This window comes from Trematomus bernacchii, unplaced genomic scaffold (genome assembly GCF_902827165.1).
Source record: "Trematomus bernacchii unplaced genomic scaffold, fTreBer1.1, whole genome shotgun sequence".
Taxonomy (NCBI): domain Eukaryota; kingdom Metazoa; phylum Chordata; class Actinopteri; order Perciformes; family Nototheniidae; genus Trematomus; species Trematomus bernacchii.
Window position 1 is genome coordinate 3,016,024 of NW_022987588.1, and position 21,680 is coordinate 3,037,703.

Below are 21,680 nucleotides of genomic sequence, written 5' to 3' on the forward strand. Positions count from 1 at the left end.
AATCACCTGTATATGTAGACCTCTCTTAAGTGCTGTAAAACACAGTTAAAATAACTTAATTCATCAACCACAATGAATTCTTGCAAAAATAAAAAATAAATGTACATTTCTCTCATCTTATATTATTTATAGTTTATATAATTTCAATGTTTTGTATCTGGCTCAGTGCAATCAGAAATTGTATTATTCTATCTACAGTGTAAAGCACTTTATAACTTTCATTTGAAAAGTGCTGTTTAAATAAAGTTGATCATTATTATCATTTACGTTTGATTGAACATTTTACTGATAACACTGAAAAATAAATGTGCATAGGCCTACGGTTGAATACTGGCCTTTAATTAACTGTATCCCTACTTGTATAATGGGGTATTGCTTCCAAATGAAAGGATCTATTAATTTCTAAGTAAACAAACAAACACAAATACTAGCTTTCTGTCAACTCCAAGTCAGAGGAATAAAACCAATGCAATGTGTCAGGTCGGCCCTTTAATGACGCAGAGTTACGCACTTCCCGGAAGTGCAGTGGGGACACAGGCCCCATCGATTCAACACAACTGCATACATAAGCATTTACTAATAATAAAGCTCGGTTTGTATATAATTTTCATGGAGTACCACCGCTAACACATATGGAGTGTCAAGAGGAAAAGCCGATCATCTATACTATGGAAAACAAGCCGATTGTGACATGTGAGTGTTTAGTAGAAGGAGACGTCTCATTTGTTCTGCTCTTGACAGTTAGCCAGCTAGCTATATTCAGTAGCTAGTTTTAGCTTAGCTAGCTGGCTCCCTTATATTAACCAGACTATGTGTGTGCATGGTTTGATGTGTGGCTTCTTTTGTCATGGCTGTAATAGTTTCTTACTTGTATACTACACCGCTGTCTGTGCTAAATGTCCACACGGGAATCTTTGAGCTAGCTAGTAGCTACATTAATTAACAGGCCTAGCTAACGACATAACGTCACGGCTAGTTGCTGCAGTTTAGGGAAGGATATCAGCTTGTTCCCTGATGGACAGCCACAGTTTCCTCCGTTGGCAGCTCAGACTGTAGTCGCCACATCGTGTTGGCCCGGTGGGGTCAGTTTGCCATTCATAAATCCCTTGGAATCTTAAGTAAGCTCCTTGAAGGGGTTATTTTAGGAGTCAGCTCTGGTAGTGGGTGCCAGCTTCTTCTCACACCGCAGGCTGCTCCATTTTTAGGACAGGAGCAGACCGAGGCACTGGGGATTATGAATATGAAAGAGAAGCATCAGCGTGACAGTGTCGTGGGGGGTTTGTGAGACGAATCACAATCTAAGGCACAGGTTGCCCCAAGCGAGGTCCAGGGAACAGCTGAGCAGATAGCAGGTGTTCTGACTCAGGTGTCCTGACTCAGGTATATGTGCCTCTGAAATCACAGGTGTTATATTTGCACTTTGGCTTTTGGCTCTGATAATAATACAAGTACACCCTATGTACCCTAATTTGTATAAAGAACAAACACGTTTTATACAACTCTTATTTCCAAAGACTCAATAACCATGGAGTGCAAAGTTTTAGAATTACAGTCAATTTCTCTAATTTCTTCATTATCTAGGTTAAGCATAAAAACAACACTACACGTTAACATTTATGATAAAATTGCTATGTTTTGGAGATAATCTATTCCCTTTCAATTTAAAGCCATACAGAAATAATAATACAAGAGTGTTCTGTTTTTCAAACAGTGGCTTGTTTCTGAGAGTCCAGTGTATTTATTGAAACTAATCTAATACTGATAATTACAGCATAGACACAGTTTAGGTCTGAGGCAGAAAAGGGCAAGTGATTGTTATCAATCATTGATGATTATCATGATTTAAATCACCTGCAGACTATAATATGCTACTGTACATGTACAGTTGACTTAACATGAAAGTGTGAACTCGCCATTTTTTTTAGAATTTGTCAAAACATTGATTTATGAATAAAACCATGAATCTGAGTAATACGTCTCCAGCGAAATGAGCAGTGTTTCACTTTCTCTACTACTTGACGCTGTGTGTGAATGACTCACACGGTCAAAGGGATTATACTGGTGTTTGCTTTGCATGTGATAAGTTTGTGATAGCTGTTGTGAACATTCAAAGTTCAGTTTGTTTGGACCATACCGGTGCTGTATTACTGTGGAAAGATCACAAGTAACTCAACTAATCCATGCTGACATTACATTGTTACACTGCAGCTCTGAACTATAAGAGTAACCAGTTTATGTTGTGTTATGTGTTGATTGTTCATGCAAATGTCTCTCTTTGCATACAATACATCATACGCCCACCACACAGCAACCCTGCACATCCAGTGATGTCATGTATCTCTCCAGTTGATAAACAGTGAGCAGCAAGGGCAAGGCTAATTCATTAACAATGCAGGCAAATTGTCAGCACAAGGTTATGTGTTGGCTCCAATCCAGCACACTGGATTAAAATAGAACTGACTACGAGTTGTGCTGAAGTGCTGAATTTTGTATTGCAGGATATTTGAAGGTGTTTACAATAACACTGGATGAATAGTGTAGAACTAGTAGTCCTGTTTCTTTCCCTTGGGGCTAACCTATTTATAAAAATGGCTTTTCACGTGGTTCATTGGACGTGGCCCAGTTCCAGTGTAGCCTGAACAATTACCTCAGCCCTCCAGTCTCTGTTTATCAGAACGCACACAGCTAGCGTGAATGGCAGTTTTTTTAATGAGCTTTTGAGAAATGGAGCATTGGTGGAGACATTAAAGTGAATTTATTGTTGAGCTAGGCTGAGTATTGTACCATTAGTGAGGGGTTGTTCCACCGGACTGGTGATGATGGACTAACCCAGAAAGTGGATCCTCACAGCTTCGGTGCCAAAATGTTATTGAAGACTCTCAAACAGATAGTCACCAGCTGAGGTACTGCAATGTAAAACTCTTCAAACTAAAGCTGATCATCAAGCACCTTATTCTCATATTCATATAATACTTTTTAAATGCAATGTGATGACAAAACTGTTGCATTACTTAGGAGATGTTCTCAATTTTGAGAAATATACGATGATATGATGAGCAGATTGGTACTTAATGCACTGGGGAGGTGTGAGCTGCAGCTATGGTGGAACAAACCTAATATTTGTCTTTCCAATAGGAATAGCTGATGCAGTATTGGTTGTTTTGATACTTCTAGAGGCTTCTATGCAAGATAGACTCGGACTCTGTGCACTACTATGAAGCCGACATGGTGCTGAAACATGGTCTAAGGATAGGCCTAAAGGGTGTTGCATGCTAGGAAGATTGTAAAAGCCTCAGGGACAACGAACATAAACGTGATGGTTTTTAAACAGCTGTGCAGAAATGATTTTTGTCAGTTCATTCAAATATTTTCAACATGAAGCTCCTTAAAGCATAAACAATCATTTCCAAGTAGGAAATGTACCTGTTCTTCAGCAGGAAAGACTGAAATATGTGAGTAAATAACCAGTTAAACAGTTAAAAATGTGTATCATCGATATGGCTGTACTTGGCTAAAGAAATTCTTAGCTGACTAACACGAAGAACCGGTTAGTTAATGAAAATCTGTGAACTGTGTCGACTTATACAAATGTTTTGGGCTAATTGAATTTTGGTTTTGAAATGCTCTTCCCCTTTTCATCACAGGTGCTGGAGACCAGGGCTTGTTTACGTCGCTCTATACCTCATTGGCCCAACAACTTCCGAGGGAGCCAATGGAATGGAGGAGGTGAGGTTTGCCCTGCCGAGTGATGGGAAAACATAGTAATGCATATCTTTGTACAGCTTTTTATTTTTTGTTTCCACACATTCAATTTTGGAGCATGTAGTTGTTGGAACGTAATGTTTTTATCCACTCCGATATTGTCACAGGCCATTTTTTTGGTAAAGGTTTTCCAACATGTTACGTCATTACACCATGCTTTTTAAATGTCCTACACTACCACAATAATAACAAAAATATGTACAAACCATTCACAGTGAAAGACAATAAGGGTGTATAAAGCGTTCTGTGGTTTTGAAGAGCAGTGAATGGGCAGTGAATGGGCCCTTTAAAGGTGGGGTAGGTCATTTTGGAGAAACCAGCTCGAGTGCGCTAGAATTTGAAAATACACAGCCGGAAAAAATCTGCCACTTCCTTACAGAGCCCCTCCTCCAACACACACGAATGTGCACATGACCAATGAGGGCACGAGATAAGTTTGTGCACAGATGGAAAGCTGACAGGCAGGTAGGCCATCCAATCATTTTAGCCGGCCCGGCTAAAATGATTGGTCGTGCTTTTTACAGTATTACGGCTTCCACAGATGACATTTTTTAATGGATTTTTTGTCAAAGCACTTAAGATATTCATTGCTATCGGGATGTTAAGAGCATTCCATGGAATATAACAAAAAGTGTGTCTCGAGCCGGTTTCTCAAACTTACCTACCCCAGCTTTAAGTTAAAGTGAGAGATGAAAAATATGGACAATTTTACACCCTGAGAATCATTGTAATTGTTTTTGCAAGAACAAACCAGTCTCAAATCAAGGCCTTGTTCTCTCTCCAGGGAAAGGATTCGATAACATTATTCATTCAAACAATGACAGTGGATTGGGTCTTGGTCTTTCACATACAGTATACCTAGCCAGTTGATCTCACATTAAACATCTATTGACCGTAAACAGCATATAATTCATCCTACAAAACTCCTCTCTCTTTTCTGTGCAGGACGTATGGCCGTGCACCAAAAATGATCCACCTTGAAGCTAACTTTGTCCAGTTTAAGGAGGAGCTGCTCCCAAAGGACGGCAACAAGGCTCTCCTCACCTTCCCCTTCCTCCACATCTACTGGACCGACTGCTGTGTGAGTAGCCTGAAACACACACACACACACACACACACACACACACATACACATACACATACACATACACACACATGCTACATTGGCAATACTGGGAAACATTTATAATTGCATTGTGCATTATCAAACTGTGCTAAGATAACAAAGGGCGCTTGTCTTATCATTTGGCAGCTCTTCCTTAGAAACATGTCCTGTCCCAGTGGGACAATAAAGGACTGTTGAATTAAATTCTATCCCGCTGGCAGATCAGGTGCAAAGACTCATGTGCTTTAATTAAATTACTCTCTGTGAACACTTTGATTTTTCAGTATAGCTAAACACACAATACAGATGATGTTATCGTGACAGTTTTCTCTGTTTTTGTGGTCATAAAAGCTTTCTGTCAAATAAGTCTAATAAAAAAAAGATATGCTGCTGTGAGAGCGTGGATTAAATTACTGTTTTATGGTCGTTATCGTAGAGGTTCCTTTTATGATATATAGAAAGACACAACTTTTATATTAACCATCATTCATTTATGTACACATTGAGTAATCATAATAAGTATGCATGTTGTGTTGACTTATTTTGTTTTCCAAAGTCAAATCACACAGAATCTTGGAAGAGTTTGTTTATTCCACATGTTCAGGAGGATAAGCAATGTCTGCTTCTCTTCCCAATAGTCAAAACAAAAATAAATCCTTTTAAATGTATGTAAGTTGTCAAGCATTTAGTAAGAGCTACGTTTTGTGGAGTGAAAAATATCTGCTTCTTGAGGATAGAAGAAAAGAAGAATATGTTTTCGACATTATGTACAACTTTTTGCACTCACCACCTTGTGCTGAACTTGATGTTCTTGCAAGACTGCTGCTTAGGGAAAGCAGACCGGGGATAGAGAGAAGGGAAGCAGGAACCTGCTGCTGCTGACTGAGCAGCTGGTTAGTTTAAGGAAGTGCTGTCATCAGCGCGTGACTCAAGACTATGCTTTTGGTGTGGCTGTTTTGAGGGTGTGTGTGTGTGTGTATGGGCACAGTATTACAATTCAATACACCAGACCTGTAATAATGACTGCCCTGGTTATATGGACACAGCTTTACAATGTAATAGACTAGACCTACAAAGACTACCTTGTTGAGACTGCTTAAGAAAGTGAGTCCTTGATAAACAACCAATGTTTTTGCAAGATCTAATATTTTAAACACAAAGAAAAAGGAGAACTTTGTTGGTTCAGAAAAGAGAGAAATATTACCTGCACAACATAAACATAAAAAAACCTGTTAAAAGGCACAGGCACAGGCACGTACTTCTGCTTGTCTGGTTTCCCTGAACAGTCTTTCTGTCACAATCTATGACACCATGACCATGTCATATAGGCTTTTCTCACTGCAAATCCATAGCTCTGGGATAAGAGTTGACCCTTGGATAGCTTAGCCCCTTTTCACACACACACACACACACATTGTTAACCAAGGTTTAACCTCAGCTCTGCACTTCTACTAGCCCTGGGTAAAATGTCTTTTGGATCACATGATGGTTTACATTCTAAAAAAAGAGTTTCACCTGCCATATTAACTTGTTATTTCCAATTGTCATGTTTTTCTGGCTTCACACAAGACAATTAACGAGAGGAAAAATTATGTTTTTTTAATTTGTTCTACTTCATTACAGGACACAGAGGCGTATAAGAGCACGGTGAAGGAGGACATGATGCGCTGGCAGAACAGCTTGCGGACTCATGGCTCAGCAGACTGGGTCATCATCGTTGTGGAGACAAACGACACTAAGAAGAAGAACAAGACTAACATCCTGCCTCGGTCATCCATCGTGGACAAGATCCGCAGCGATTTCTGCAACAAGCAGAATGACAGGTCAGGACACTCCCCCCTATTAACAAGCTGATGGAGGTGAAATTGCCTTTCCTTCTCATATGTTCTCACAGCAGGCAACATAATTACTACCTGCCTAATATAATAAGCCCCGTTGACTCAACCTTCCCTGAGTAAATATAGGTGATTCCCCTTGCCACAGGTGTGTGGTGCTGTCGGATCCTCTGAAGGACTCGTCCCGGTCTCAGGAATCCTGGAACTCCTTGCTGCTCAAGCTGCGAACCCTCCTCCTCATGTCCTTCACAAAGAACCTGGGCCGCTTTGAAGACGACATGCGGACGCTCCGAGAGAAACGCACTCAGCCTGGCTGGAGCTTCTGTGAATACTTCATGGTCCAGGTACAAAGGAAAACAACAGGCAGGCATCTGCACAGAAAGATAATCTGAGGTTGTGTCATGACTTGACTTAAAGGGCATAAAAACTTGACTCACCAGGAATAAAACTAAAAGGCAGAGTCTATTGGCTATTTTTAGAGTTTTGTGTTCCATAGTTTAAAAATGACTGCTTATACACATGACTTTTGTTGGGGAAAGTGTCACAGTTCAGTTGGATTTCACATGTTATTTGTGTGTGCAGGAGGAGCTGGCCTTTGTTTTTGAGATGCTGCAGCAGTTTGAAGATGCTTTGGTCCAGTATGATGAACTAGATGCTCTTTTTACCCAATATGTCCTCAACTTTGGAGCTGGAGGTAATTAAACACCACCAAATGGCTGGTTTAATTTAGCAGAATAAAGACACGTTTTTGGTGCATACATTTTCTGTTTCCAAGATCTAAAGTTGTCTGTGTTTCTATCCACAGATACGGCGAACTGGCTGGGCTCGTTCTGCGCTCCCGTGAACAACTGGAGCGGCTTGCTGCTTCGGCGGCCCATCGACATGGAGAAGAGGGATGGGATCCAGCGGGGGGAGGCCAGTCTGCTGGATCTGAGGAGCTACCTGTTCTCCCGACAGTGCACCTTGCTCATCTTCCTCCTGAGGCCCTGGGAGGTCACTCAGAGAGCCCTGGAGCTGCTGCACAACTGTGTTCAGGAGCTACGCCTGCTGGAGGTAAACAGACCTCTGAAGGGACATTGTTCATGTTTATATACTTAAATCAACATGTACTCAAAAAGCTCTTCCGACTCTGAAGCCACTTAAAACAAATATTTATTCCGACTTCCTCAATCAATCACATTTCCAAGAAAATACACATAGACACAGTTTATCTCTTGGGTAATAAAGTGTTTATCTAGAGAATCTTAAACACTTCACTAGACAACAGGTGATTGGGTTACTTAGAAAAGAAAACCCATCCTTATCCATACTGTGATGGATGGACAGCAGACTACATTGAAACAGACTGAATAGATTGTGTCCTCCATCATAACACTGCGATGTCGCCCCTCTTGTTCAGGTGTCAGTGGTGGAGGGGGCTCTGGACTGCTGGGTGTTTCTCAGCTGCTTGGAGGTTCTGCACAGGATCGAGGGCTGCTGTGATCAGGCCCAGTTAGCTGCTAACTGCTCACACACTGTCGGGCTGTGGGCCTACGCCACTGACAAGGTAACAAATCTTACTGAATCCTGTAGCATTGGCTTTGATCACTTGATGTTTTTTTATATAATTAAGGGGATTATTAAATAGCAAGCCGTCAATATCTGGTTAAAAGGGTTTTCTCCAAATAATGGTGGAGATGAGGTTTCAGATATATTATTAATTCTTGTTCCTGTCTGCAGCTGAAGTCCCTGGGGGAACTCTGTGGCCTGGTGTCAGAGAAGGGACCCACCTCTGAGGACCTGAACCGGACTGTGGATCTGCTGGCCGGTCTGGGGGATGAGAGGCCTGAGACTGGTGAGTTCACACTCTCCTGGGAAATTAAACTAGTGTAGCCCTCCAGCTGTACTCTGCAGATTTTTACAGCAGACATAGAGCGATGACTCTGTTGGTCCATGTTGTCACAAGTTCTTCTACCGTTGTTCTGAGTCTCCTTTTCACTGATAGAAGAGGTAGCTTGTTCAGCCAATCATTTTGTTAAGGTTCAATGAAGAGTGTTATTTAAAAGACAACATCATTTAATCAATTTCCCTTTTTCTTCCTCTACAGTCAGCAGTTTACAGAGCCCTTACAAAAAGCTGAAGGAGGCCTTGTCTTCTGTGGAAGCCTTTGAAAGGCACTATCTTGTAAGTCCATTTCTTGCCACAGCTTTATGTTGTACTTCAGGAGTTGGCAAAGCAGGAAGTTGGCACGCATTTCTTGAATTCCTGTCCCAAAACTTTTTTTCTGATGTAACCTGCTGTAAACCTCAGGGGAGACGATTGATTTTCTCTATCCTCTCTATTCCCTATCAACCGTTTCCTCTTCCTCCAACACCTGGTTGGCCGCTTGTTGCATCAGGAGCTCTCTCATGCTGCTATGGAGATGTACAGGGCCATCAGCCGACTGAGGTCTGCCAGACTGGTGGGAAAAAGCCTGGCTGAGTTCTACATGTAAGCTCACTTTGAATACACATAGGTCTCAAAATTATCTTGAAGCTCAAGAGCATCCCAACTGGTATTTTCAGTAAGTGGTTGATTAGGCCACCTCTCCAGAACTGTCAATCAGTCGCTGCTTGTTAACACCCACACACTCCCGAGGAGAGGTCTAATCAGGCAGAATAAATGAAAAGTGCAGTTGAAAGTGATATTTTAAACCCCTACTAGAGTCATCCTGCCATTTTTGCTGTGTTAAAAACACATTTTAGGTTGACTACTAAGATGAATCAGACGTGTTAACCCAAACATGTAAGGTGTGTTACAGATAACAAACAGATTCAGATCATAACATGGCCTAATGCCAAACACTAGGCAATAACAGTTGCACAGTTTAATATTCTACGTTCAAAGTAGACGCTAACCTTTTTTTTATTATAAATTTGATTAGCAAAATAATACCGTTTACAAAGATTTGCATTTGTATATGCTAACTGACAGTACAATCACATACTGTACGATAAAGATCATCTCTCTTTCATTGTCCTCCTTTACTTTGGCCTTTATATTTGTGTTGATTTCACTTCTAAGTAGCATTAAATAATTTTTGGACAATGTGGATGTGCCTATGAGAAACAATGTGCTGTGTTTGTCTATCAGGAAGAAGGGGGACCCTGAGAAGGCAGAGGCTTTCTTACAGGAAGCTCTGAAGTCCTACGTATCGGAGGGGTGGAGCCTCCCTGTCACTCACACCAGGAAGCAGATCGCTGAGTGTCAGAAGCTGCTGGGCAGGACTGAAGAGTATCCTTCAAAACAGCCATTTGACCAATTAAGGGCCACATATGTTGACTTTACACTTATGTTAAACTTTAAGAGGAAATATCCGTCAGTTTTCAGTGGAATGTTTAGTGGAAGTTTGTTTCACATTTTATTAACTAAAAACGTGAACTTAACTTGTATGTCTAATATCCTCGTAAATTAGAGAAGAAATACAGTAATCATCTTTGAGTTAGTTCACTTGTATTCTCGCCCATTGGGGATACAGAAGCTTGTCCAGTATTGTCCAGCTTTGGAACGTTTGCAAAGGGTTATAATGTGGACCTGATAGAGGTGGTGTTCTTGCACAGACTTCACTGTAGGGTTCGGTTTCCTTTACAACCTGCCGCAGCTACTTACAAACCAGTGCCTTGTTGGCTGGTGATGCGAATCTGACCATGGAGGAGAGGAAGCACTTTTGTCAAGAAATTCTGACCTTTGCCGGCAAGTCTGAAGATCAGTGTAAGTGATAATGACCTTTTAAACACAACACTTAAAAACTTGAAGGCAAAAAAAAACGTGTATACTTTGTTCTATATTATGATGTTCAGTTCTTTCAAGGTGTCAAGTTTTTCATGTGCCTCCTTCAGAAAACCACCTCTTTTTCTTCCTTACTGATGATCTGGTTTTCCACATGGCATATTCATCTGAGCAATATTTGGCAGTTTTATGTCTGAGATCACTTCCAATTAGCTTTAAGCAGTTTCTTCCACTTGTATATACGTATATACCCATCCCTCAGCTGTTAACATCCACAATATCTGTAATTTTTTTCTCAAACTGCAAAAATGTGTACGTCAATAACATCACATGTTATCTTCTTCCTCCACAGCTGACAAAGTCACTCTCAGCATGGGTGTTTTTTCTCAACTCACGCGGCTGCAGTTCCAGCCAGCCACAGCCTCGGTGCACTCAGGAGCCGTCCTGCAGGTGGAGATTAATCTGCGATGTTTGATGCCCGTGTCGGTGCACATACAGCAACTAGCGGCTAGCATTCACTTTGACCTGGAGCGTGCAGGGACTAATGGAAGGTCTAAGGGAGCTGCCAGACAAATTATGCCAGGGACAGTGGAGTTTAGCCACGACACCTCGTCAGCGGGACCCTCCTCCTCCTCAGGTGGGCCCCCTTTAGAGCTCGAGGAGATTCAGGACAGGAGTCCAACGGACAATTCTCTCAACTCTACAGGAGTGGTGTGTAAAAACACTCATCTGGTCATGCGGCTTCCGGAAAGCATCTCACTGCCGGACACGCCCGACTTTGTCAGCCCTCCTGCCATTACCCTGAAGGAAGGAGCACAGATGCTGAAAGTGCAGGATGTAACGTTAGAGCCCGGGAATAACAGCATCACATTCACAGCACCAGTAAGAGACACTCTGCTGCTGCCTTTAAATGAAAAAACAAAAATGTGACCTTTTTTTAAATGTTAAACTCCTTTAACTCCTGTTTGTTTCCTTACTTTCCACCTTTAATCAGTCACTCTTTTCTCTGTAGAGTGGACAACCGGGTACGTACACACTGCGCCAGCTGTTTGCCACCGTGGGTCAGGTGCAGTTTGTTCTGCCTCATATCTACCCATCAGTCCAGTATGAAGTCTATTCTCAGGAGCCACAACTCACCGTGGAGCCTCTATCAGGTCAGATTTGTTTGAATATAATATATCCACCTCCCATCATATGGTTATTGGTCACAGTTTGAGTTCAGTAACAAAGTCATGTTGACACGTTTTAACTGAGCACGTATCGGGGATACAAACAGACAGCATTGTGTTTGTGATCATGTTAACCACAGAGCAGCATGTGTGTGTAGCCGTGGCTCACTGGAGTTGTGTTGGTGCTTTCAGAGCCGCTGTTGGCCGGTCTGTCTCAGATGGTGAAGTTTACTCTGCTGACGGGTCACTACACTGTGAAGAAGGGTGACGCTCTGCAGCTCAGCAACACCGACACCATGCCCATCCTGCCCTCCACCAGCTGCTCCGCCCGCATCAGCAACCCCACAGGTGGTCAGTACACATTCTCAAGGATCTGATTGATTCAATGCAATCTACTTTTTCCTACCTTTTATTAACTGATTTTACCTATGGCTGCAACTAACGAGTTATTAGCAATTCATCTGCTTTTTATTTTCTCAATTTGTTGTTTGATATATACAATGTAGGAAGATAGTGAAACAAATCTATTCCAGCTTCTCAAAGTCCAAGGAAATGTTTTTATTGTCTTGTTTTATCAGTCCAAAACCCAAAGATATACAGATAAACATAATTTAAAACAGAGAGAAAGCAGAGCATCTCCATATCAGAGAGGCTGAAAACTGGATTTTCTGTCATTATTGCATTATTGTTTCCTATTGAAACCAGAAGTGTGTGTGCCTATAAACACACTGTCTCATACGGATACAGCTCTGAAGTTCTCTCGGCTTCCTTTCTGTCCTCGTCCCTTCAGAGTTGGTGGGGGAAAGCGCTCTGTCCATCCAGTCGTCTGAGAAGGTGACCAGCATCAGCCTGCCCGCCACCCCCCCGTACCACACTCTGGAGTTCCAGCTGGAGGTTCTGTGCATCATCCCGTCCGGGTCCGACCACCCCCCCCAACGAGAGGCTGACCAACGGAGAGGTCCGCCACCGACCACGCAGCTACAGCCATCCTGACACCCCCATGACCGCCATCGACCAGAGGGTGAGGAAACAAACACACACGTTCAGAGTGTGAGATGAGCTGTAACTGATGTGGGGGAAATAATGATGGAGGAGGTCTTATTGTCATACTAAGAGATTTGATAGTAAAGTCTTGCTGGCGTCTGTCCACAGATGTCCATTGACTGTCCTTGGTCGATCTACTCCACGCTGCTGGCCCTCACCTTCTACATCCCCTTCAAAACCAAACACTCTCTGCTTTCTGCTGGTAACAGGTGGGCCTCCATTCTATATACTTTCCTGTTTGTGTCGCGAATAAAAAACTAATGTGAAACCAAAGAAAGGTTCCTCTTTTACATGAAATCCTTTCCATACAGAACCTAGAGGTTACTTCCTTAATATGAACATAGCGTTCTTTACCATGTACATTCCTGAACTCGCTCATACACAAGTCTGACATGCGACCTTTCATCTCACCCCACAGGAAGTACATCCAGGTGTGTGTGCAGAACATGTCGGATAAGAACTTCACGCTGGCAGAAGTGAAGCTGACGGAGAAGCTGACGGAGAAGCAGAATGCATCACTGGAGCTGGAGTCCCTCAACACTAAAACTCAACAGGTGAGAAGAACAAAAACCATTGATCATTTTCAGCCTGAGGGATTTAAGACTGAAGGCTATTTACTAATTTATATTTATGTCTGGTGCAGCTTTTGTGCAGTAAGCACAGTTTGTTCTGCTTGTGGGAGGTGAGGTGGCAGGACGACCTGCCCTCCTGTCTCCAGTGTGTCTTCTCTACAAACTTCTCTTCGCTCAAACAAGACGCCTCTGCCTTCAAACCCTTCCAATACCAGTTCCAGCTCGAGAGAGTCACTGTAAGTTCACTTAAACATTTATTTTCTTGCATGAAGCTTCAATTGTTTTGTCAGTTGCTCAACTTTTGATTGAATAACTGAAAATGAAAACATGCATGAAAAATCTATTCAAATTCAATTCAAAGGTTTTATTGTCATATGCACAAAGCTACAGTGTAGTAATGGCAATGCAAATCTTAGGACCTGAGCTCCTCCAACAATCAAACATATAATAAAATATAAAAATACAAAATAAAAAGTAGTGCAAAAAGTCTATATACATGTAAATAGAATATGATATGTACAAGAACAGAATATGAAATAAAATAATGTAAATTAAGACAAAATTAAATACGGTTTATTGCGTTGATAACTATTTATACAAATAAGCATATTGCAAGATGACAACAGGAATGTTTATCGGGGCACTTAGCAGAGCTCAGGTGTTTAGCAGTCTTATGGCGTGTGGGATGAAACTGTCCCTCAGTCTGTTCCATTTTGTGAGGTTTTCTCTATTTGTTATTGTCAGACGTTGTACAGTGTGAGAGCAGAGATCCTGCCTCCTGCTGGGGAGCAGAACTGTCGCTCCGGGTTCCTCTGTGGGCTGGAGGTGTGTATAACACGCCTGACTGAACCTGCAGAGGGAGAGATCACAGAGGACAGCAAGACCGACACTGAGGGCCTCAAAACCACAAAGCTCATGTATGAAGGTATGTGGAGAACAGTTTGTCTTCTGGGTTTTCTTAAAGGATGGATAAATGAAAGCATTGAAAAAACATTAAGCAATAAAATCAGAGGGTATTTTTCTAGTAACGTGGAGGTTTCATTTTTTTTATGGTGTATACAAAATATTGCATTTAAGCTCTCTCTAAGCTCTAGTAATCATTATTTTCATTCCCATGTCCACAGTGGCTGACAGCAGCAGTAACTGGGCGGTGTGTGGGAAGAGCTCAGGGATGGTTTCCATGCCGATGACGGCGGACGCCACCCACAAGGTGCAGATCGAGGTGATGCCTCTGTTCGCAGGACATCTGCCCTTCCCCAAGATCAAAGTGCTGAAGTACCTGCCTCACACTGCAGCAGTGGCCATTCAACCAGACCCTGGTGAGACCTCCCCCACACATAAACTTTGTCATACCACATGTTCTGTGTCAGAACACAACCTAACAGTCATTCAGGTTGAATATTGAGTCTTTGTCAGCTGAGTATTAAACAGTAGCAGGTAGTAAAGCAGAAGCTGTGAGAGTAGTAGTTGTAGACCATTGATTAATGTATCCCCAGACAAACTTAAGAAAAAGAAAATAGTACAATTAATTGTGTTGTATCAAATGGTCTCCTGATGACCTGTGGACGCTCAGTATTTTTGTTTGTCTCTTGCCGTCCTCAGACAGCTGCGTGGAGAACGACAGTCTGTCCCTGCTGGACAAGGCTCTGGACGACGGGGGGGACACGGCGAGCATCCGCAGCCGGGGTAGCGTGCACTCTGTGGGCAGCGGCGAGCAGCAGCAGAGGGGCGTGGCCATGCCGCGTCTGGAGCCCTTCAGCCCGGGACAAGTGTTCAACCACATCCACACACAGCAGGTCCTGGTGCTGCCCGCCACCGACGACCACATCATGGAGGTCAACGCTACATGACCCTGGCCAGAGCACGCCCCCTCCTTATCAAACTGAACCCAGGCCCTGGACTCTGCCGAGCTTTTGCTCCGGGGCAGATGGGGTCCGTGAGTCCGTGTCGACGCTGCGGGTCGCCGGCATGGACTCACCTCTTAGCATGACATGTTCACATCACTGGAGACATTACGGACTACACGCAGTGAAGAGCCAATGACATCTGCTGATAACATTTAAATAAAGATTTTCTTTGCCATACTTTGTACATAGCTCATTGGATGGATTTATAGTTATAAATATATAGATATATATATATATATATATATGGACTGATCGATCAGATCAGCGCCTGTCCTGCTCCTTCAAATGAAGAAAAACTGTCCAGAATATCCCATGATGCACCAAAGCCCTAGTTGTGTACGCCTCGATCAGCTTCTCAAGTACTGTAACTTTGACTGAGTGTGTCCAGCTGTCAGTGCTGCTCCTGTGCCTCTCACAAAGTCATCATTCTTGACATTTGAGACTTTTTTCCTGCTATGATTACATTCAAGTTGCTGAAATTAAATAAAAGTCAAACAAGGGAATTTAACAATCTTAAATGCATCTTTGGAGACATATCCATAATCCTTGACTCTTCTGTCCTGCCAAAACAAAAAAAAATCCCTCTTGAGTCTGTAGTAATATTACCTATAAATAGTAGCACTCTGGAAATGTTTCTAAAATGAGCATTTGGAAAGTTGTAATATAAAATAAAGTCCTTTTGTATTTTCTTATCAAAAGCGTGAAAACAGTTCTAAATGGCTAAAATGAAATTCTGCCTCTATTTAAAATAAACCGCTGTTTAAGTCTAAACAGTCTATTAAGAGAATACATTATCTAAAGTTTCATTACCTTGCTCATTGTTCAATGGAACTGTATTTTAGGCTGCATTTTCTTAATGGCTAAACATACAGAACAGGCATTTACACATTGCTTTTAACTATTTCCTGTTTAGATAACACATAATAACATCTTAAACTATACAGTACAGTTTTGGTAAAAATTCATAATGAAAAATTGTCTTTACTATACTGTATACTAAGTCTCTATATATATATATATTTACAGCAATGAGACTGGTTGATGTACCTGCAGGACAGAAACGTTTTTGGTGGACTGAAATGGAAACCTCAGCAAAAAAATCTCAAATGTCAAACCATTGATGAACAGAGAGTTTCAGGCTGAGTCTAGCGATTGTGTATCTGTTCAGCTGTAGTTGTGTGTGTGTGTGGTGTGAGCGTCTACATGTATGTGTCTGTCCGTGTGTGTGATCAGGTGAGATAAGCCAGTGCACATCATTGTCTATCTATTGTCTTACCTTATCAATGAATTGTTGAAATACAGTGTGTGTGTATATTTATTCTGGGTGTGTGGGTGTGTGTGTGTGCGTCGCCAAATCCATATCGAGCTATGCACACATACCGTTAGGTGTTGAGTAGATCAATGAAATAAGTCATTTTATGGTTTATTCATTTATTTCACAGGGTGAATGTCTGCCCCCCCCCCTTCTTTTCCTCCCCAAGCACACACAGTGTAACTACAGCCTCCTGCTCTTCTTTGACCACTGTACATACTGATCTGTAAATAATGATTCGAATCAAATCATCTTTGATTGCCAACTATATTAAAAAAAATCATTGGAACTGACTCAATGTATGGTGTTTATAATAACAGCATGTTAGCAAGAACTCTATTGTTTAAGTAGGTCTCCTTATGGGCATTAATCTGCTGATTTAACATCCTCCACTCTTCTGGTTTCAGGCTTTCTAAAGATTTTAGAAGGATTTGCTCCCTTTCAGCCTCAAAGGAAGCAGTGAAGTTCCACAATGATGTTCACAGTTGATGTTTCACTCATGCCACAGTTGTTGGATGAGATTGAGGTGAGAGCTCTGTGCAGGCCAGTTATCTTGGATCTGACTTTCAACATGGGGTATTGCCATGATGAAGAACAAAACAAACGCATACATTTTGACAAAGTTGCCGTAAAATGATCTTCTGCAATATTGCTGTATGTGAAAAAACATACACAATTCATATTTATATGGAAATCAACAGAATATAAAACGAAGCTTAGCGAAAAAAACAAGTGTCTCATTCAGAAAATATGACAGTCGGAATGCTGAAACACAAACTCGAGGGCAAAAAACTGCTTTATATAAATGTTGATACAAGTAAAAAGAGAAACAGGCAAACACTAGACTTGCAAATTAGTAGTCTGCATTGGTGTGCAAAAGTGTAATCTCTTGTACCACCACTGGGGGGAGCCACAGTCATATTTTTCCTGTATATTTTCTTTTCCCAAACCATGGGTTTATAGCATAGACCAGGGGTGGGCAATTATTTTTTACAAGGGGCCACTTCAGAAACTCGAGCTGTGTTGGGGGGCCGAATCAAAAATAAGTTGAACTTAATTCTGCTCAATATACCAATACTGAAAAGATGTTTTACAGTATGTTAAAGATAAGAAATGAATCAGCTTTATACAAAAAGAAATTAGTGCTTTTGATTTTTGTTTTTCAGTTAATTTGACTTGTTCAGTGAGAAAAATCCAGTCTGTCTTGGGCTTGAACAAGTGCACGGAAATCTGGTTCAATGTCTGAGGTGGATATGCGAAGGACAGCTGAGAGGTGATCATCAGTGATAGAGGATCTGTATCTGGATTTGTTGAACTTCATCACTGAGAATGTCTGTTCACATATGTAGGTAGATCCAAAGAGGACCATCATCTTCTGAGCACGTCTCCTGATGTGTGGAAAGTTCTCCTCTTTCAGGGAAGAGTAAAACTCAGGCAGTGAGACTGACCTAAAGTGCTCTGACAGAAGTGTGTCAGACTGCAGGTCAATGAGTTCAAGCTGAACATCACTGGGTGCATCATCCACATGGCATGTAAATGGGGAAAAGATCATGTTCATTTTATTCTCAACTGTTTTGAAGTCTTTAAATCGCCTTGAAAACTCACCATGCAGTGCTTCTAACATGGATGAGTACCTCTGGAGGTGATCAGCTGATGGTGTGGCTTCCTTCAGTGTTGGCAAGTGCGTGAGAATGTTGTCCTCCATTTGGCTTGAGAGAAGCTGCAGCTTTCTCATGAAAGCCTTCACTGCACTGTACATGTCATGCACAAAAAGGCCCTTGCCTTGCAGACATTTAGTTCACTCATTAGTGCAGTCACATCTACAGCAAAACCAAGGTCTGCCATCCAGTCTGCATCTGAAAGCTGTGGGATGTCATTTCCTTTCTTCACACAGAAGTCTTGAATCTCTTCTCTCAGGTCCCATACTCTTTTCAGCACTTTGCCCAGGCTGAGCCACCTGACAGCTGCATGGTAGGGTATGTCACGATGTTCAGTCTCACTTTCCTCCAAAAGTGCAACAAACTGTCTGTGATTCAATGCTCTTGCCCTGATGAAGTTAACTATTTTAGTTACAACATCAACAACATGGTTAATTTTTAACACTGACTTAGACAACACTTCCTGATGTATAATACAATGCAAAAATACCTATTTCTGCTCAGGGTTAATTTCTGTCACTTTATCCTGCATTCTCTTCAATAGTCCAACATTTTTCCCTGTCAGATTTGGACAACCATCCGTTGTCACGCCTGCCAGCTTGTCCCATTTCAGTCCCAACTTTTCCACACATGCAGGGCTGGACTGGCCATCTGGCATACCGGGCATTTTCCCGGTGGGCCGACGTGCCTTTTGGGCCGACACGTAATTTTTTTTTTTTTTCTGAAGTCCCGGCCCATAAGACGGGTAGATTGGCCCTCTGTTTAAATGTTTTTAGTAATTGACACTGGGCCGGCCCAATCAAATCTTTAATCACCTCCCCCTTTGGGCCGCTCGGTGTGCATCATTAAATCACGCCCCCAGGAGGTGAGCCGGCCGTTGAAGCCAAATCGCCTTTTTTTTCGAGAAAAAAAAAAGTTCGAGTTAGAAATGGAGAAGGCGAAGGCGAAGACGAAGGCCAAGCGAAAAGGGGGAGCAGAAAAATTGCGGGCAAGAAAAAAGCAGGCCCTTCGTGCTGATGTTGCCGCTTGTGTCAAAATAACCGACATGTTTAGTACAGGTGCAGGTCCATATTCAGCACCCGTGGCCGATATTGGTGGTGGTGAGGAAGATGATGAGAGGGAGAGAGATCCGCGCGAGTGGGGAGAGGGAGGAGAACTCACAGTAAGCAGAAGCTAAGAAAATTAGGAAAAGATTATTATTAAGGTTATGATACTCTGTAGTTCTGGAACCCATTAATATCCCCTTGATGAAGCACTAATAAGACAAATATTATTAGAGAAACATTCGTTAGCCTACAAGCTAGTAAGCTGGCTATTTTAGGTTTTCCCTGGCAAGTTAAAATATAGCTTAATGGGACTCTGATACGTTGTCTCATTGAAAGAATGTCATTATTTTGTTAACCACCATTCATGAACAATTACTGTCAGCTGGCAGCTTGTTTTGTTTAGTTTATTTACTTATGTGTTTATAAGGGCAACAGTGGTCTTTTGGGACCTGAACAAAATGTTTATAGTCAGCTTTTTGTGGTAGTTTTGATTGACAATATATAGAATGAATAATATAGAAATAGAAGAAAAAATGTAGGCACACATGTAGTTTTGACCATTAACTGTGTGGTATTGTTATGTCAATGCCTATTTGTATGGACCTCTATCAGGGACCAAAGAGGTCACCTGCATCCTTTTTGACTCTCCCAAAGCCCCCCAACTACACTCACACATGCAAACAGACACACAGACACACAGACACACAGACACACAGACACACAGACACACACACACACACACACACACACACACACACACACACACACACACACACACACACACACACACACAGAGGAATGGACGCTGGACATAGTGCCCCTCTCCACAACAAGCATTCATTTTAGTTATTTCAGTCTAGTATATAAGTTACTTTGTGTGTACAGTATATATATACAGTATATATATCTTGCTAGTTGTGTACTTTTGTAATTTATGTGGGATTTCTGTCAAATGTTGCTTCAACTCTCTTTGTAAATTTAAATCTGTCTCTTTCAAACCTATTCTCAGGAAAAAAAATAAAGACAGTGGATAGTATTTTTGGTTAAACCTGTGTTCCTTCAGTTCTGTGTGCTCTGTGAGGTTCTGAGAAACCAGCCGCCTAAGACTTGCACTATAGCCCCTTGCGTGCGTCAATCAATCAATCACATTTTATTTATATAGCCCAATATCACAAATTACAATTTGTCTCAGAGGGCTTCACAGTGTGTACAGGTACGACATCCTCTGTCCTTAGACCCTTGCAGCGCTCAAGGAAAAACTCCCCAAAACAGACCCCACAATTAACAGTGGGAAGTAGGAAGAAACCTCTGTGGGAAGTAGGAAGAAACCTCTGTGAGAGCAACAGAAGAGGGATCCCTCTCCCAGGACGGACAGACGTGCAATAGGTGTCGTGTGTACAGATGAAAAAGGCAATACAATTACAGCGATTAAAAAAAGGATGGAAAAATTAAATGAAAGCGTCAATGTATATAAAAAGATGCCGTCGACTCATCCTGTAGACTCATCTGGTCCTATCTCTATTGTGTTGTCATAGAAAGGGGAGGCAGGGCACTATAGGGTCCCCCCCCCCCTAAATTCACTAGAAGTCATCATTTAAGGGGTTATTTTTAAAACTTTTCTTCTGTGGGGGGCATACCCCACCAGACCCCCCTATTAGTGCTCGGTCACTGTTCGCTTTGTGAGAGGGTTTGAAGGTCTAATTTCTAATGATTGATAGTTACACATACTTGTGGTATGTATTAGTTTTGTTTGCCCCTGGTACGTAAAAAGGATAATAATAGCGTTTTTTTAAATTATACTGAGTTATTCTTCTTGTCAGGAACCGCTACTATTCGTTTGTTTTATGGATTTGGGCCGGTCTGGGTCTAAATGCCAGGGCCGATTTGCTGTCCCAGTCCAGCCCTGCACACATGCATTTACCTCCGTGAACAAATCACTCCCTGTTGTTGTACCTTTCATTGACTGCATGGCTGCCAGCTCCTCCGTGATTTTGAAGTCTGTAGTTATCCCACGTAGGAAGATGAGTAGCTGGGCAGTGTCACGTACATCGCAGCTCTCATCCAAAGCCAAGGAAAAAAAGTCAAAGTTGACCGCTCTGTTCTGCAGCTGAAGCTCCAGATTTCCCGCGATGTCCTCAATTCTCCTCGTAACAGTGCGTCGGGAGAGCGGCACTTTCTCAAATGCCTCCTTTTTCTCCGGGCATATTAGTGTCCAACAAACACTCCTTAATGAACTCTTCGTCCGAAAACGGTTAACTTTTAAGACATAACTCGTCTTGACAGCTGCATCTCTGGATGTGGAATGTTTTGTGAAAATGTGTTGTTGGCTTTGCAGCTTAGCTAGCAAAGCATCCGACCCCTTTGCCCACTCTTCCTCAGACAGGTTCTTGTATTTATCTGCGTGTTTGGTAGCATAGTGGCGACTCAAATTGTACTCCTTGAACACAGCGACCTGCGCACCACAAACTAAACACACAGCTTTACCTTTCACTTCTGTAAATAAATACTTAGCGGTCCATGTCT

The 21,680-nt window shown here is 42.0% G+C and overlaps 1 protein-coding gene across 1 annotated transcript; it reads left to right on the forward strand.

Moving 5' to 3' along the window:
* The first annotated feature begins 514 nt into the window (after positions 1-514).
* Positions 515-16,746, forward strand: trappc10 (trafficking protein particle complex 10). The gene is given in 24 exon segments (XM_034128731.1): positions 515-693; positions 3,645-3,726; positions 4,708-4,843; positions 6,491-6,690; positions 6,851-7,046; positions 7,285-7,396; positions 7,508-7,755; positions 8,102-8,248; positions 8,422-8,536; positions 8,789-8,865; positions 9,080-9,171; positions 9,814-9,954; positions 10,322-10,431; positions 10,802-11,331; positions 11,462-11,603; positions 11,811-11,969; positions 12,409-12,545; positions 12,547-12,639; positions 12,771-12,871; positions 13,081-13,216; positions 13,306-13,470; positions 13,979-14,159; positions 14,359-14,553; positions 14,837-16,746. Coding segments are annotated over 24 exon segments (3,804 nt in total). The 5' UTR covers positions 515-632; the 3' UTR covers positions 15,085-16,746.
* Positions 16,747-21,680: the final 4,934 nt, after the last annotated feature.